Genomic DNA, 19,405 nt, shown 5'->3' on the forward strand with positions numbered 1-19,405 from the left:
ATCTCTTTCACCAGGAATTTTAATGTAAACTGATTATAGTTCTTAATTTAATTTATTTCATGTTTTCAACTGTTTATAATGGTCTTATTTTTTTAAAAAAATGTTGCTAGCCACCTTGAGTACTCACCGAAGTAGAAAGACTGAATATAAATCTATAAAAGAAACTTACCTGGGGAAATAAAAAAGACACTTTGTAAGATTTCATTCTTTGTCATTTCTAAAATTTCTTTTGTAATGTTAATCATTCTCCCAGCTGCTGGAGGGACACGACGGAAATCCAGAATTCTGCAAAGGGCAAAATGTATTGCTTAGACCAATGCAAATCTCCTTTTTGTTAAACTGAATCTGGTCTATCTGTTAGATTTTGTAAACTTTAGCATAATATATTTGCTAATCTGCCATTGTGATGGTATAATCCATAGCAACTTCCTATATGGAGAAAGTTTACTTTCCATGTTGTTCTCACAACGTCCTTTGAAGGTTGACTGTGCTCCACAGAAAAAAATCTATAGAACATGACCATATTCAGAATATTGACTGCCAGCTGAGAATAAAGAATAGGATGGCCAAGGCTGTTCTATTAGTTAAGTTTGGGCTGGATTAATTTTTCTGCAAGTATTCAAAGAAAGAACTTGCAAATTGGGCATGAAAGTTCTCTAACAGGATGGAGAAGACTGTGCTCATTTAACTTCCTTGATTGGGCTTCTGTCAGATTCCTAGCCAACTAGAAAATGGCAACTATTTTCTCTTGATATATATGTAAGTAATTTTTAGTTTCAGGAAACTTCAGAGCAAATAAGTAGTCTTAATGAAAACAAAAATAGGGTAGGGTGATGCCAAATGCTTAACTATACAGAAGGCTGAAAATATAGTATCTTTTGTATCTTGATCAGAATGGAGGACTTGTGGGTTCAATGTGGGCGCTTCATTTTCTAAAGTTGGATGTTGACACATTTCTGCAAGCAAGGATGGAGTATTGCAGTAGTAACTTAGTTAAATGTTTCCCAATATGAGGTTTCCATGGTAGGTTAGTGAAGAAGCTCATGTACTATAGGCAAATGAGCCATGTTTTAATCCCAGGGAAGGGGAAAATCTTAGAGTTGTTCTCATCACAAGAATGATGAGCACTGAAGTACCAGGCTGGAGAAGACCAATGAGCCAAATTGAACTTAACTTTCTCCCCGTTTGAACACCATTTTATTGGTATAATACTCTAAGAATGCAAGTCAGAAATTTCAGACATTTTGAATATTCTAAGAATTATAGTCCCCATACATTTGCAGAATACACTGGGAAAAGCTAAGCTGGTGACACCACTGCTCCGATTCATCATAAGACAATTTCTTCTGTAACAAGGATTTCCAGGAATGTAACTTGACTGGACTGAGAATTAAAACATTTTGATCTTTAATAATAGCACAGGTGGAGACATTTCACCAAGAGCAGCTATTCTAACCTATTATAGTCACCTTAGGGGGAGGGGGGATAGGCAGCATAAAAATGTAATAAATAAATAGAATAAATAAAATTATATTCTCTGAAACGTAACACTTCTCTTCATGCTGGACCATTTTGTCCTCTTTTGCATCAGAATCACAAATTAAGTAAATTATCTAAAAGGTCTGGAATTATACAAATTACCCAAAGAAATCAATAGTATGATACAATGTTCATAGCTCAAACAAAGAGAGTTTCATGTCGTATGCCATAAGAGTGTTAACACTGGAAGCTGCTACTAATGAGAGGACCTTGGTGCTCTCTTGCTTGTTTTCTTATAGACTTTTTGTTATATCTTTGGTTCTTTAGGCATTAAGCGAGACGAAGTGTTGAAACAGCAAACAAGTTTATTAACTCAGAACAGAAGCAGCCCTAATGGCTGCTGCACAGCTATTTATAGTGTTGGCCTCTAGGTTACAACCAATAGGTTTAAAGTAACAGTTTCCCACCTCAAGCCTAATTATCAGCTTGGAGACAGCCAGTCTGGCTTTCGGTAACAGCAACCTAAGCAATACAGCAACATAGGTCAGACATTAAGCAAGTAATTAAAACAGTTGTGGCCAATACATTACACTTTTCATTACCCAAATTAGGTAACCCCATCAGTGCTAGCACTGGGTGATGAAATGTCTGCAAGAACACAATGGAGCTCAGAGAGCACCAAGGTCCTCTCGTTTCAACCCTGAGCCACAAATATTTTCCTTTATCAGTAGCTGCTACTAGTATTTAACAACAGTTACCTGGATCTAAGCAAGCTCTCACTTATCCTGTAATAGCTTTAATTACACAGGGAGAGTTTATTACAATTCTCCACAACCCTTGCGTTTGGCTGCTGCTGCTTTGTTTTCCCCAGAACTTAAGCAATTCATTAAGACATTTGATGGATGGCTCAAGTGAAACGTTAGCTGCCAGCAAGAATACTGCCCCAACTTGTAAATACTGAAATGTGGGAGATATTTCTACTGTCTGTGCTGATTAATGCCATACAGCTTGCAAAGGATGCTATGGGATCTAGTGGGGTTTTTTTTGTAAGCAATTTGGTTAGTGAGTCAGTAACTGCCAAGCAGACTGACTAATAATGGCACAGAAGCTTCTTAGAATGCCCTCAAGAATTGGCTTTTTCAGCCTGCTTTTTGCAGAATAAAAACACAATTAAAGCATAGACTTGGAACTTGATCAGGACACCTAATGCATCAATCCAAGCATGATCTACCACCAGACCTGCCAGATCATCACAAGCAGAAGAAAGGGATTTTAAGAATGCTCCAAATGACAGGTTAATATAATATACAAGCAGCTTGGAGGGAAACAGGTGGAAGAGTTATCAAGAATTGGATGGATAAACAAACAATGAAACAAACATCTCACTTTCCTGGCCTTTTGGAAATGTCTAAAGACCTGGTTTTGCTATCTTGCCTGGGCCTCACAGAAGAGCACGCAGCCATGGGGCTGGTCACCACCCTGAAAGCTCTCTTCCCCACCTTTTAATTCTGAATTTTAACTTTCTTTGCCCTTTATATAATTTTATATACAGTTTTTATGTTTTTATATTTTACTTGTACATTGCCCAGAGTCCCTCTGTGAAGGAGATGGGCAGTTTCTAAATTTGATGGATAGATGGATGGATGGATGGATGGATGGATGGACAGATTTCTAAATCTGATAAACAAATAAATAAGACTTAGGCAGCTTGAGACAGTCTCAAATTTCTTTTCATAATCATAATAGTAAAGTTGGAAGGGACCTTGGAGGTCATCTAGTGCAACCCCCAGCTCAGGCAGGAAACCCTATACCAATTCAGACAAATCGCTGTCCAGTCTCTTCTTAAAAACTTCCAGTGTTGGAGCATTCACAGCTTCTGGAGGCAAGTTGTTCCACTGGTTAATTGTTCTGTCAGGAAGTTTCTCCTTAGTTCTAGGTTGCTTCTCTCCTTGATTAATTTCCATCCATTGCTTCTGGTCCTGCCTTCGGGCGCTTTGGAGAATAGCTTGCCTCCCTCTTCTTTGTGGCAGCCCCTGAGATATTGGAACACTGCTATCATGTCACCCCTCACCCTTCTCTTCGTTAAACTACACATACCCAATTCCAGCAACTGTTCCCTATATGTTTTAGCCTCCAGTCCCCCAATCATCTTTGTTGCTCTTCTCTGTACTCTTTCCAGAGCTTGAACATCTTTTTACATCGTGGTGACCAAAACTGGATGCAGTATTCCAGGTGTGGCCTTACCAAGGCATTGTAAAGTGGTATTGATACTTCACATGATCTTGATTCTATCCCTCTGTTAATGCAGCCTAGCACTGTGTTGGCTTTTTTGGCAGCTGCAGCACACTGCTGGCTCATATTTAAGTGATTGTCCACTAGGACTCCAAGATCCCTTTCACAGTTACTACTATTGAGCAAGGTACCACCTATACTATACCTGTACATTTGGTTTTTCTTGCCTAAATGTAGAACCTTACTTTTTTCACCATTGAATTTCATTTTGTTAGATAGCACCCAGTGTTCAAGTCTGTCCAGATCCTCCTGTATCTAATGCCTATCTTCTGGAGTGTTGGTTATTCCTGCCAGCTTGGTGTCATCTGCAAATTTGATGAGTTCCCCATCTATCCCCTCGTCCAAATCATTGATGAAGATGTTGAAGAGCACTGGGCCCAGAACAGAGCCCTGGGGCACCCCACTACACACTTCCCTCCATGTAGATGCAGTTCCATTGAGGACCACATGCTGAGTACGGCCTGTCAGCCAGCTACGAATCCATCTGGTGGTGATGCTGTCTAACCCACATTTTTCTATCTTATCAAGTAGTAGTTTGTGATCTACTTTATCAAATGCCTTACTGAAGTCCAAGTAAATTATATCCACAGCATTCCTCTGGTCCACTAATTTTGTCACTTGGTCAAAGAATGCAATAAGATTTGTCTGGCATGATCTGTTTTTGACAATCCCATGTTGTCTTTTAGTAATGACTTTGTTTGTCTCTAGGTGTTCGCTGATTCGTTGCTTGGTTACCTTTCCAGAATCTTCCCAGGTATTGAGGTCTGTAGTTTCCTGGATCTATTTTGTTTCCTTTTTTGAAGATGGGAACTACATCAGCTCTTTTCCAGTCCTCTGGTAGTTCCCCAGTGCTCCAGGATCTTTGAAAAATATAGTTCAGTGGTTCTGAGATCACATCTGCCAGTTCCTTGAGAACCTTGGGGTGTAATCAATCTGGTCCTGGTGATTTGAACTCGTCTAGGCTGGACAGGTGTTCACTTACCATTTTCTTGCCTATCATAACTTGTGTTTTCCCTCTTCTTGGTTACATTTCATTTGTAATATGTGAACTACAAACCTATTATGTTCTAGAAACTTAGAATGATCTGAAGTAAGAAATGACCTTTCAAATAACTAATAGTAATTTGTTAAATAATTACCTATTAAACTTGCATGCTGAGTGACTATGGGCAGTTCACAACAATTGAAGAAGTTAGAATAAAATCAGTAAAAATAAAGATAAAACAAATGTCTATGGAAACTTATCTGACAAGTTTGCACAGTGCTTTAGAAGAAAGAGGTATAGTCTAAAACCAACGGGAAATTGCATTTTCCTTTCTATCACAGCCCCATGCTTAGACCATAGGCCACCACAATTTTCCTCATCCCACAGGTTTTTTTGTGAACCTAAAGATGGCCAGAGAGCACAAATCAATCATCAAATCATGGTGAGCACAAAATGATGAGGAAACTACTATACACCCTGCTTGTTTTTTCACTCCTTTGTCCAGGGAAGACATCATCATTCACTAGGAGAATGTAGTTATATCAGCAGTAGGAGTCAGCAGATCCCCAATGTGGCTGAACTATGACTCCCAGCAGCCCCAGAAGCTTGGCTAAAGATGAGGGGTGTTGGGAAGTATAGCAACTTGGAGGGCCACAGATTTGTCACCCCGATCTAGACTAATCAGCATTGGTTCTTGAAGGTTTTAGAGAAGTCCTATCTGGAATGAGAGGAAATTACACCTGGGAATCCTTTCCAGGTAGTTCTCGACTTATGACCAGCTGCTTAGCCACTATTTGAAGTTACGGTGGACCTCCCCAAAGCTACTTATGACTCTTATTCAAAGTTCCAATGGCCCTGGCTGTTCCCCTCCTGGGGTCACATGATCACATTTTCGGCATTCAATAACCAGACTGTATTTATGGCTGTTTGCAGCATCCTGCAGTCATGTGACCATAATTTGCAACATTTTTTTTTGTTGGAAACTGGTGTTCACTTCCAATTTCTGCAAAAACTGCCCACTGAGGACAATGGATTCGCTTAACAAATGTATGTGTTCGCTTTACAGATGCTGTGTTCATTTAACGACAGCAGCAAGAAGCTTGTAAAATCAGGCAGAGTCACATGGAGACCCACAGAATAACCAGCATGACTTATGGCCATAATTCTGGGCTCAGTTATGGTTGTGAGTCAAGGACTGTATACAGAACACAATTTCTGTCCCGAATGATAGTTCTGCCCAATAATGTGATTTCCCCCCCTATCAATACTTATGCTGATGAGACTTAAACTTTTTAATGGCCAAAAGGGAAGAGCAGAACATTCATTCCATGACACAAATAGCTTTAAAATTTGTGGCCTATGAGTAAAGGCTGATACCTACCCTCATTGCTCACACTGTTTTGTCTCCTGTGCCTTTTGCCTCGCCCCTCTGAAGCTGCAGTCAAGCTCTTTTCTAGACAAATAACTCAGGAGGTAATTATCACTTGGGAATTACCTGTCTAGGTGGAAGGCAGCGATCTCTGCATTGTGTCTCTGAAAGTCAACAAAGTAAAAAAAATCTTCTGGAGTCTCCTCGTCTCGGTTCTGTCTGAAGAAAATGTCCAGGTAATTAACAGGAAAGAGATTGCGTGTAAAACAAAATATCTTTCTGATATTTTTAGACATCTTTTTTAGACATCTTTGTGTCTAAAAAAAATATCTGACAGTAGCTAGAAAGAAAGAAGGATTCCCTTCTTCTCTTTCTGCTTTTCAGCGGCTCAGATCTTCTTGGTTCCCTCGTGTTCTTCTAGACCTGGTCTTATGCTTAAACTAACCAGCACCACTAATATGCGTAATAATAATAATTGAGAAGACTAAATAGCCATGGTATGGAATTGGGGTCCAACTATGACAGGGGTTCAGCAACTATGGCAACTTGACGACCTGTCAGATCTGGGAGTTGAAGTCCACAGGTTGTAAAGTTGCCATAGTTGCCCACTCTTATGCTATGTTTCTTCTGTTGCCTTCCCAGATTGGCCCATTTGTCTAGTTGAGGAGGAAAGTTGCTATTCAGGTCAAAAGGGATCAGCTCAGTGGTGGGATTTAGCCAGTTCGCAGCACTTCGGCAGAACCGGTAGCTATTTTTTTTGTTGTCCAGGCCCAGAATGGACTTCCAGAAGCAGCATCCACACAGAGAACCGGTTGTTCACATATTTGAATCCCACCACTGGATCAGCTCCCAGCTAGAGTCAGGACAACAGAGCAAACAGTCAGCATAACCCTCTTTTGGTAAGTTGTACTGCTCTGAACTGCCTCATCCCTCATCTGCTCTTCATTCTTTCTTTCTATAATTTTTAAAGGATGTAAATGGTCACACCTAGTTGGCAGTTAGTCGGCCAGCAACTTCTACGTATCTTCTTGCATACTCATTTTGAATTCCCTTCAAAATCTTTGCACAACATTAGCTTTTCCCTGAGGTTGGGAGGAATCAAGTGTGACTGTATAGGATGCAGCTTCCAATCCCTCTTCTTTCCATAGAATTGCTGAAAATCAGCACAATTTATGGACATGCAGAGGTGGGGAAAGATGAGAAATACTAAAGTAGACTTTGGGTATTTTTTAAAAAAAATTATCACACTACCTGCCACCACAAAAAGGACATAATTCAAATGCCTGCTCCTTCTCCTCCTTATCTGCATAACAACATCTATAGCTTTGCTAAAAATGTTTTAGTGAAAAGGATTCTGGCCATTTTCAAGTGAAGCAAGCTTACCTCATTGGTTTGAACATGGCTTTCCCGAAGTCTTGGAACCGCAAAACAAGTTTCAGGTGCACCCCGCTGGGCTTTACAACTGAGAAACAAAGAGAGATTCAGCTCCTTGTTCGAATGCCAAAACCCAAAGCTTTTGCTTAGTAATTTGACAGAAAACACAATATCTGTCTTAAGAAAGAATTGAAATGAGCTTCTAACACCTTAAGGGATGTGGTATATGAAGATCAGTATCTAGTTTGCTTCTATATGTCGGAAGCCATTTACTATGTTCAGTAATAAGCTACATTGAACTTAAAATAGTGAAGGTCTAATTTAATAAGGAGCACCTGTCTCAAAATATGTTCAACCTACAACTCTGAGAATTCCCTGAAAATTTCCAATATAATATTTCTTCATTTTTATTTACTAATCTGTACTAAGTTATACTTTTTCTGCTTTGTTTACAGGTACTCCTTGGCCTATGGCCACTACTGAGCTCAAATTTTCTGTTATTAAGTGAGACAGTTGCTAAGTGAGTTTTCCCCCTTTTACAACTTTTCTTGCCACAGTTGTCAAGTGAATCACTGCAGTTGTTAAGTTAGTTACATGGTTGTTAAGTGAATCTGGCTTCCCCCATTGGTTTTGCTCGTCAGAAGGTTGCAAAAGGGGTTCACATGACCCCGGGACACTGCAGTCCTCATAAATACATGCCAGTTGATAAGCATTCAAATTTTGATCACATGACCATGGGGATGCTAAAATGGTTGTAAGAGTGAAATACGCTCATAAGTCACTTTTTCGAGTGCCATTGTAACTTTGAATGGTCACTAAATGAAGTGTTGTAACTTGAGGACTACCTGTATAGCTCTGGGAAATGAAGGGAAGGAGGTAAATAATTCTTCTTCCCTTCTGTTTGATATCTAGAGTAAAACTGAGAGATTTGTGGAGATGTGGAGAATTGGTAGGGGTAGAGGATTGGATGAAGACCAAGGGGGCCGAGCCCAAATCCATATTCACTAACTCTTTGGATGACCCTGGACATACGGCGATTTGTCAAATCTGCCTCACATGATTATCCTCCTAGACCTCTTGGAGGAAGAACAAGACCACAATAACACTCCTTGGCCAGACCTCCAAATTTCCCATTTGAACTGGTGATCCTAGACTGGAGAGTTCATCTATCAAAGCTACCTCAAAGAAGAATGGGAAGAGAATGGGAAGAGCGGGTTGTGCATCTGTGTGGTATATTTTATCTTGCAAATCCCTCTTTTTTTAATGCTGGCCGATCTTTAAAAAAGAAAAGAAAAAAGAGCTAAGCAGAGTCAGACCTTGTCTGGAAATCAGTAGGAAAGCTGCTGGCTAGTCAAAAACAATCTGGAAGGAGGCCCTGAGTACCATTTCCACACTATTGCCAAGGGGGATTCATGGGGATTCCCAGGATTTGACCTCGACCTGAGAGAGCTATTACTTTCGTTTTTATGATCTAACTCCTTTTTTGAAGAGGTTTCTTGCCTGGATGTGCTTCTATTGATAGAAAAATCTTGCATTTAAACACCTAAAAGCTGTGGGGTGCTTTTAGTCCAATAGAAATTATTGATTTATACCCATGTACAGGTATTCCTTGACACAGGACCACAACAGTCCTTGACATAGGACCACAACAGAGTCCAAAATGTAAGTTGCTGAGCAAGACATTTATTGACTTTTGTCCCATTTTTCGACCTTTCTTGCCACAGTTGTTAAATGAATCACTGCAGTTGTTAAGTTAGTAACGTGGTTGTTAAGTGCCTTTCCCATCGACTTTGCTTGACAGAAGGTTGCAAAAGGGGATCACATGACCCCGGGACACTGCAACCGTCATAAATATGAGCCGGTTGTCCAAATTTTGATCACATGAACACAGGGATGCTGCAACGGTCATAAGTGTGAAAAAATGATCATAGGTCAATTTTTTCCAGTGCCAATGTAATTTTGAACGGTCACTAAATGAATGATTGTAAGACGAGAGCTACCTGTACCAGGTACAGGCAAAAGGAATCTGGGATTCACCTTCATTGATCCAGCTGGAAAATGCAGGGTTCAAAGTGAGCTGGGTCAATATAGCAGGCGTAACATTTCTGCCGGAAACACGCAGGAGACAAAGCCGTTTTCTTAATCTCTCTTTCTGCCTGTCATCTTTGCACTTCTTGACAGACTGCTTCAGAGGGGAGGGAAATCTGAGAGCAGGAAGAGGAGGCTTGTATCTCCTCGAGGAGGGGATCAGGGACGAAGGAATGTCCTTCCTTCCTCCCAGTAGATTTCTCTCCAATCCCGGTGCCCCTTTGGATCCGGTTCAAGGTCAGGAAGAGATACTGATAGCGGTTCAACAAATGCACAGCAAGCCTTTTAATAGCCGGGCAACTCCAAAGGGAAATTACACCACAGCGCTAGAGTTGCCTTTAAACATTCAGGGCTGGGTGAAACAGAGCCCTAAATAAAGCCCAAGGGTAGCACTAAGGACTTGGCTCATACGTCTCATAAACTGAACTCCATTGACTCCTCTGACACATTGGTCAAAAGCGGTAGCAGATAGAATAGCAGTTCACCTACTTTCGGAGCAGTCGCAGGCCCCGAGCAAGGCCTTCTCATCCTGGCTGTAATCTGGAATGAAAAAAAAAAAACCTTGGGAAGTTTTCTTACAAGGGAGGGAGACAGAAAGTAGAAGGCAGGTGAATGTCCTGCTAACAGCAGGATTGCGAGCTTCTGTGCAGGTGGGAAGGAGGAATCAGCAAAGGGGAACCAACAGGACTAGCTAGCAAAATTAAATCATGGTATCACCAATATGAATTTATGAGAACTAGTTTGAGCTAGTGGTTAAGGCACCAGGCTAGAAAGCGGGAGGCTGGGAGTTCTAGTTCCGCTTTAGGCACGAAAGCTGGCTGGGTGACTCTGGGCCAGTCCTGCTTTTTCAGCCCAACTCACCTCACAGGGTTCTTGTGGTGGGGAAAATAGGAGGAAGGTGTGTTGGATATATTTACTGCCTTGAGTTATTTGTGAAAATAATAAAGGCAGGATAGATATGAATATAATATACAATAGATATAACAGCGTTCCGTGCGCCTTTGGCGTCTACTCATGCCGGCCACATGACCACGGAGACGTCCTCGGACAAGCGCTGGCTCTTCGGCTTTGAAACGGAGATGAGCACCGTCCCCTAGAGTCGGAAACAACTAGCACGCATGTGCGGGGAAACCTTTACCTTTTTAGATATGAATGAATGAATGAATAAATGAATGAATGAATTTATGAATTACAAATTATTTGTATGATTATTTGTATGATGATGCCATCAGGACCACCACATCATTGTGGCTTTTCTCAAATTCCCCAAATACATTTTCTGTGGGATTCATTCGGGTTTCACTGCAAGTAAAAACCAGCGGAGAGGGTTCTACTGTATCCAATAATTTCTACCACTGCCCCACACAGATGCAGGTAGTCCTCAAATTATGACTACAAATGGGACCAGAATTCCTGTTGCTAAGCAAGACAGTTATCAAGTGAGTTGTGCCCAATTTTACAGCCGTTTTGTCATGGTTATTAAGGGAATCACTGCAGTTGTTAAGTATATCATGTGGTTATTAAACAAATCTGGCTTCCCCCATTTTCTTTACTTTGTTGGAAGTTGGCTGGGAAGGTCACACATGGCGATTACATAACCTTGGGATGCTGCAGCCATTGCAAATATGTGCCAGTTGCCAAGCACCCGAATTTTGACCATGTGACTGTGGAGATTCTGCAGTGGTCTTAAGTGTGAGGACTGGTTGTAAGTCACATTTTTTTTCTGCACCATTATAACTTTGAACCGTTGCAGAATGAATAGCTGTAAGCTGTGGACACCCTGTACTACATTGGGAAAGGGTATGCAAAGCAGTTGGGGTAGAATTTTCCCTTCCAGAAAATTCTCTTTCTTCCCGCTTTTTCTGACTGCACTCTCAATTTCCTTTCCAACAGATTCCCTTACACAGTTCCTTCTGATTATGTGTTTCCTTTTGTGTTTAATGCTGCCTGATGCTTTTTGAAAAGAAATTAAAATCAGAGGAACCCCACTACTGAAGTGTTTGCTCTTTTACAAGAACAGACATTGCCACTGTAATAATTTAGCCAGCCTTCTTCAAAATAGGTTGGAATACGCTGCTTTTCTTCAGACTGAAGGCCCCTCACTCAAATGTTATCTTGGGTGTCGTTCTCCAAAGAGCAGGGAGGGGCACAGAAATCTGGGAGAAGCCACAATGATCCGATTTACCCAATGACATCATCATACAAATAATTTTCAATTCATAAACTCATGTCAGTGATATCATGAAACCAACAGTGCACAGTACATCACTTGTGGGATTGTGTCATGACAGATGTGCCATCACTTGCCTCCCTTGCCCCGCCCTGTAGATGGGATCAGGACAACAATTAAGTTTATTTAACCATATTTACGTGCAATTAAAACATCTGAAATCTTCTGACCCTATGCAACCCTGAGAGGCAAATTGGGATACCAAGCAATTAACCATTCTTAATTGATTTGCAGCCCTACCTGTGATCAGGGCATGAAGCACAAGAATATGAACTGTATGTGGCTGAATTCTACAGATTCTAACTCTTCATGCATCCTAGTGGTCATCTGGATTAATTTTGCATCCCAGATCTGGTACCCTAACATTTCCTAACAAACTTCCTAACAGTGAAATTTAGAAATTTCCTAACAGCAAAAACGATTGACCAGTGGAACAGCTTGTCTTCCGACGTTGTGTGTGCTCCGTCACTGGAAGCTTTTAAGAAGAGACTGGACACCCATTTGTCTGGAATGGTATATAGGTCCTCCCTGCTTGAGTAGGGGGTTAGACTAGAAGACCTCCAAAGTCCCTTCCAATTTGGTTATTCTGTTGTTTCTGTTATTCCAGCCTTCCTTTTTATTTATTTTAATTCCATTTATATCCCGCCCTTCTCCGAAGACTCAGGGCGGCTTACAAGCTTAGCAAGAAAGATCCAAAGCAGTACTTACCAGCACTGATAGTATTAAACCTCTGTGTGTCCCTAAGGAGTTGATCAACCATAGGGCTGGCCCGTGGATACAAGGCATCACGATTGATCCCCAGGTGGAACTGGAGCCAGCTTGCCTGGTGTCGGAACTGAACCACTGAACCCACGGTTAGGTTGCGTTCTTCTCTGTAAACCTGGTGTCTTCTGAAATACATGGAACAGAGAACCTGGGTTTATTCAAATATTTAAAAAAATGCCTTGAAGGAATTCTTGCTAATATAGGTAATCCTCAAATTATGATCTCAACTGAGCCCAAAATTTCCTTTGGTAAACGAGACTGTTGTTAAGTGAGTTTTGTCCCATTTTATGACCTTTCTTCCCTCAGTTGTCAAGTAAATCACTGCAGCTGTTAAGTTAATAACCTGGTTGCTAAGTGGATCTGGCTTCCCCATTGACTTTGCCTGTCAGAAGGTCCCAAAAGGTGATCACATGATCCTGGGACACTGCAACTGGTATATTAAATACATGCCAGTTGCCAGGTGTCCAAATTTTGATCATGTGTCCATGGGGAATCTGCGATGGTTGTAAGAGGTCATAAGTCATTTTTTCCAGTATCGGCGTAACTTTGAATAGTCACGAAATGAATGGTTGTAAATCAAGCACTACCTGTAGATAATTTGTCCAAAGAGATCCAAGCTTCAACCTAGAGAATTAATAGGCTGGACGTTGCCGTCCTTGCAACAAACCATGCTGGCCCAAGTGAACAATTGGTCGGGCTACTATCTCTCTTCCTCATTTCCTTCTCCCAACTGCTGGCAGCACATCTGATCCTTTTAGCAACAGCAGACAATGCCAGTTAGATTTCCTAAAACTCAGTTTACAGACACCATTGCTGTTTCTGCTTTCCACTATGCTCGCAATTTTACTTACCATCATTCATTTAGTGACTGCTTGAAGTTACAATGGCATTGAAAAAGTGACATGTGACCAGTTTTCTCACTTACGACCACTGCAGGATCCCTGTGATCACATGATCAAAATTCGGGTGCTTGGCAACTGGCGTATATTTATGATGGTTGCACTATCCCAGGGTCATTTGTAACCTTCCCAGTCAGCTTCCAACAAGCAAAGTCAATGGGAAAAGTCAGGTTCCTTTAATGACCTCAAGATTCACTTACCAATTGCAGTGATTCACTTAAAAACTGTGGCAAAAAGGTCATAAATGGGGCAAAAATCACTTAACAACTGCCTTGCTTAGCAATGGAAATTTTGGGTTCAGTTGTGGCTGTCAGTCGAGAACTACCAGCGCCTGTGTGGTTTTGTGAATGTGTGAGCTTAGGGCCACCGAGAGTATTATTATTTTAGTTTAAAAGATTATTGTTTAAAATGCTTTCCAAATGAATGGAACCTAATTGCCTCAAAAACCACCTGGCACAATTATAGTTGATAACCTTGCAGTGACATCACTGCTACATCCCCAGTAGCCGTGTATACACCTAATTTTTTTTTTTAAAAAACCTGATGGAGAGCTTGTGGTCCTATTTTTTAAAAAAAAACACTGATGGAGAGATAAAATGACAGAGAAAAAGAAGGCGTCAGAAAGAAAAAGGCAACTGCAGCTATAGAAACATGACATCTACAGAGAATTGGAGCCTCTACTCAAAGCCTTGGTGGAGCAGTGGGCTAATGCCTCCTTAGGTAACACCAGCTGCCTGCAATTATTGCAGGTTCACATCCCACCAGGCTCAAGGTTGACTCAGCCTTCCATCCTTCCGAGGTAGGTAAAATGAGGACCCAGATTGTTGGGGGCAATTAAGCTGACGTAATAATGCCACTTGGTGTGTGTGTGAAAGCCCTAATAAGCAGGCATATACATAGAATGAAGGCTACTGCTAAGCTTGTAAGCCGCCCTGAGTCTTCGGAGAAGGGTGGGATATAAATGGAATTAAAATAAAAAATAAAATAAATATTTCATTTTGGCTCCACTCCTGGCTACTGATTTGCATCGAACCTCCAACAAATTAGAGTTATTAATTAATTAATTAATTAATTAATTAATTAATTAATTAATTCGATTTAGATGGCTGCCCATCTCACCAAGTGAACTGAGAGATTAACATGGGGTTAAAAACTTGCCAAGCAAACTAAACAATGACATAATATACTGTCTTGCATCTTGCACCTTGACTAGGGCTCCTTTAAATCGGAATCCTCCTGCATTAGACTGGAGTCCATTAACACAAGATCTCTCTGCCTTTTTCTTTTTCTTTCAGTTTGCTGGACATTTTGGAAATGGATGCTAAGAGTTGGCAGCCCAGGTTCTTCTTAGAAGCTGGGAACCTGCAGTGCAAATCTGCTTTATGATTCAGGTAAGCAAGTTCAAGAGAAATAGCCCCCTCTGGATGGTTACCCAGCCATCCCTTAATGCAGTTCCGATTCTTGTAGGCAGCAGATTTGCATTCTGTATCTTTACCTGGATCCCTGTCTAGGTCATAAAATGAATACAGGCTAAAGGGAGCCAGCAGGTACTAGACAAACAAATGCTGGGTACAATTACATTTGAAAAAAATCTGAAATTGTTTCCTACACTAAGTACTCCAAGAACAAAGGTGGAGAATGGCCTATAGCTCAGAACATTCATGGTTTCAAAAACGTCTAAAAAATAACAGGGCACTGAGCTTTAACCAAACCATAATAATCCGCCAACCTCTCAGAGAAATATAAATCCAGTACAGCGTGTCAACAGTGTCAGTGACAATTATGAAGGCCATATTTGCATGAAATAGCCTTAGCATTGTAGGTCCACAGCAGCAAACCCTTACTCTGTGGTGCCATCTAGTGGTCACCCAGAATTCTTGCAGCCTAGATACAGCAGCCCAGCCCTTGTGCTTGGGTTAGAGAGGAGTAATTTTAGCTCCTAACAGCTTGGGGTGTAACCTTCCCTTGTGAGCTCTGTCATGCAAACACATAAAGGAAATTAACAGAGGGCTCCTGGAAGAGCGACAAGTAGTTAGGGTAGCCCACATAACTGGGCCTTCTCCAAAAACTCCCTTTTCCTGATTTGTTTCTATTTTTTTCTGTCCCTGAGCATAGAATTTGCTGTTGTGTTATCCAAACTGTCCTACTACACCCACTGTGGTGTTATAGTTTTAATCTGGGACAAATGAAGGAAAGTTAATGGGTTATTCTGACTTTGTTTGTCCTCCCACCAACCATTACCTGCCAATCATTCTCTTGAATGGGCAGTGAGACGAGGATGGGGATGGAGAAGTGTAGACAGATGCTTGCAAGCATCTGCAAGCAACTCACAGGTTCCCTGACTCCCCCACTCCCCCCAAGAGGCTGCAGGTGTTATGTATTGAGCTTTTGGGAAGACCTTATCATGTGTACGCTGAAAAGCTAACGGTTCTCCAGCAACACAGATGGGACTTTCCAGTCCAGGCTGCAGTCAACTTGGCGGGAATGATGGGTTCAGTCTGATTGGTTGTTCAGACTATGGGAAACTATATAAAGACTGCATGGATACCCCTAACCCTCAGTACAGTTAAAGTTATGAATAAAGCAACTATTCTTCTGTACTCATCTGCCTGGCATCTTTCCTGCTTGTTCGAACCCGAAACATAACAGCAGGTACAAAATTCTCGTGCGTGTTATCCTGCTCCCTTCCCATCCATGGTTGTCATCAGGGCAATTCTTGGACATCGATTTAGTGCTCTTTTTCAAAGGAGACCCATGTTCAGAAGTATCCCAGATGACAGATCACAGGCATGGAGGAAGGAATGAGTGGAGCATTGTGTGTGTGTGTGTGTGTGAAGGGGATGTCACTGTCTCCTGCTTCAGCCAATATGTCTCTTATTTGCTGTAATCAGATGGAACAGGTTTGGAGAAAGAGCATGGAGTACAGAATCCATCCTGATCCAGGACTACAGGGGTTCCCAACCAGGGGTGCTTGCACCCCCTGGGGGTGCGAGATGATATTTCAGGGGGTGCGAAAACTTGGGTTTTCAAAATTATAGTGCATATGCATAATTCATTGCTGTTATTTTGAACTTTTGTAAGGGGTGCGAGAATATATCAGAAGCATTCTAGGGATGTGGGGTATAGAAAAGGTTGGGAACCACTGCACTACTATGAAGAATGGCAATTTGGGCAGGGGTATTCATGGCGAGCAGTTCTGAAAAGAAGGGTGTGAACTATGCAAATTGTGTGAAGTAAGCAAAACACCACACTTCCCCCCCCCCCAAAGTAATAAAAACAGAGGAAAATATGACCCCTCAAGCCCTTATCAGCAGAAACATCTGAAAGGGTAGTCCTCAACTTACGATCACAACTGGGCCCAAAATTTTCATTGCTAAGCAAGACAGTTGTTGAGTGAGTTTTGTCATTTTATGCCCTTTCTTGCCACAGCTGTTAAGTGAATCATTGTGATTGTTGTTAGTAACAAGGTTGCAAAGTGAATCTTTACAACCCCTTTGACTTTGCTTGTCGGAAGGTCATAAAAGGTGATCACATGACCCTGGGAGACAGCAAGCGTCATAAATACTTGCCCGTTGCCAAATGTCCGAATCTTCGTCACATGACTGTGGGGAAGCTGCAATGATCGTAAGTGTGAAAAATGATCATATTTTGCAGCGTCATGACTTTGAACAGTCACTTAATGAATGGTTGTCAGTCGAGAATTATCTGCAATGCATTCGTTGGTGGCAGAACCAGGCACATGGCGTGGAAGAACGTGGCTCTTTTTTCTTGGTTTAAATTGACCCTCCATGTATAGCAGAAAAGCACTCAAAAGCGAGTTTGTTGATAAACTAGCATTGAAAAAACCCAGCTATTATCAGGAACATAAGATGTAACAACAGCTATGGATAACACCACCCGGGCATTCTTGGATGGATGCTTCTGCCAAACCATAGTGGCCCAGCAAAGGTGTGGCTAGCTTCTGGTGGCCAGTAGGAACGAGGCAAAACCCAGGCCGACTGCATCATCCATCACAATGTCAGTGAAGCATGCTAGATCATGTCCACATTTGGGAGAAGCAGTTCTGGAACAACATGAAAACTGGAATAGCTGAAGCAAACCTGAAGCAGCCTCCATTGTGGGTTGGAGCTGAGACAATGGTAGTGGTCTGCAGACATAGCATATAAATCTCTCTCCCCAATGAGGCAGGGGCCACATTCAGAAGGGGGAAATCAAGGATTAATGTCTCCTGATGTGGGCTTTCAACTCTCTTTGTGGCTCAACTGCTACAGCACTCAGGAGGCTGACTCTGCCTTTCCACGGAAGAATGATCAGGTAGAACTGGGGAAGGATTGATCATAGCATGCACTTGTAACTCAGGTGTATCCTGCCTACATTGCTCTCAAGCCTGATCTTCTCTGTTCTGCCAAAGGACTCATTGCTGTATCTATTCTGCTGGATTGAGTGAATCCATTTTACTTCTGAACCAAGTAAAGCTTGTCCAATTTTCAATGGATTTGTCTTAATGTGTTCAGAGACATTCCGCTAATGGCAATAAAATGATCCAGAAAGGAGCTGCAAGTTATAAGATATTGTATACCTGTGTTTGTCCCCTTTGGTTTTACCTGCTTCCCCATTGACTTTGCTTGTGGGGAACTGTGTGGGATTCACATAACAATAGCAACCAGAAGTGCCAGAATTGCTGTAACTAATTGATGTGGAGATGTGACATCATGCTTTCCAATCACGTTGCTCAGCAATGGCAATGACAGTCCCTACTGCTGCCATTAATTGAAGGATACCTGCAATTTTTTTAATGTGAACCTCATTTGTTGTCTTCTGAATCTAGCAAGCCAAGTAGGTAGGGACTAATCCCCCAAACTAGAAAGAAAGGTAAGTCTAGTTCTCCAGAAACACCACCATAGGCTGTCTATATATGCTTGTATTTTGGGGTAAATGAGAAGTCTGATTAAGCATAAGAATCTTAGGAGTGGAAAACTAAGAAGCATAAATGATTGAGTTTAAGCAATTGAGCAATAGCTTACTGTATCATTTTCCTGCCACTTTAATTGTGCAATTAAATTTGAAAACATTTATGTTCTCCTTTTCCTCTTGCTGTTAAGCCATCTTGTAGCAACCCACTCGTTCCCTGAATCTTATGATAAAGTTATAATTTATAAACTCTGCCCCATACCTGGGTCTGATCAAGCTGACTGATAAGAATGCAGATAATTTGCTTATTCTAGGGCACTTGCGAACTGTACAATTCACTTAACAATGGCTTCAAAAACATCATAAAATCACATCTCACTTAACAACTGCCTTGCTTAGCAACAGAAATTCTGGTCCCCGATGTGGTTGTAAGTTGAGGATTATCTATAAATGTTTTGTTCCTGAAAATGACAACAAATCTATCAGTGGTCTTGCAGCAGTCATTTTTATCCCTTATAATATGATCCTTACAATGATCCTAAATAATACCACTAAATGATTTGGGTGTTATTTGGGTGAACTTGCTTTCCTAGGGCAGAGGTCCCCAACCTTTTGGGCACCAGGGACCGGTTACGTGGAGAGAGGTTTTTCTGTGGACTGGAGGGGGTGTGGTTTTGTGTACTGCCTGCATCCCATGGATGGGACTTTGCTTGTTGGTGTGGACTGGTTGCTGGCATGCCGCAGCCTGGTACTGGTCCACAGACCAGGAGGGTTTGGGACCCCTGTCCTAGGGAATCTAGAGTAATCAGTGAGACTTAACTTTGTCATAACTAAATTAAGTCCAATTTCTTTGATTGAACCTAAGGATGACCAACGAAGGCTCTTGTGGCTACAACACAATCATTGTAGTACAAACTTTTGTAGGCAACAATTATTTTCAGAGGCATAAAGTGGAGTGAAGATGGCAGTGTGCTTGGATATAGGAGGGAAGCTGTTTTGCAAGATAAATGTAA

The 19,405-nt window shown here is 41.5% G+C and overlaps 1 protein-coding gene across 1 annotated transcript in view; it reads right to left on the minus strand.

Moving 5' to 3' along the window:
* FAM20A (FAM20A golgi associated secretory pathway pseudokinase) overlaps positions 1-19,405 on the minus strand; it is a 56,312-nt gene that overhangs the window by 13,242 nt on the left and 23,665 nt on the right. The window contains exons 2-6 of the mRNA XM_081315827.1: positions 12,526-12,707; positions 10,077-10,127; positions 7,509-7,587; positions 6,252-6,344; positions 170-285 (exon numbers count right to left, since the gene is read on the minus strand). Coding sequence (XP_081171953.1) covers positions 170-285; positions 6,252-6,344; positions 7,509-7,587; positions 10,077-10,127; positions 12,526-12,707 — 521 coding nt within the window. The remainder of the gene's footprint in view (positions 1-169; positions 286-6,251; positions 6,345-7,508; positions 7,588-10,076; positions 10,128-12,525; positions 12,708-19,405) is intronic.

The sequence above is a fragment of the Vipera berus genome (assembly GCF_964194415.1).
Source record: "Vipera berus genome assembly, chromosome: 2".
In the NCBI taxonomy this organism is placed as follows: domain Eukaryota; kingdom Metazoa; phylum Chordata; class Lepidosauria; order Squamata; family Viperidae; genus Vipera; species Vipera berus.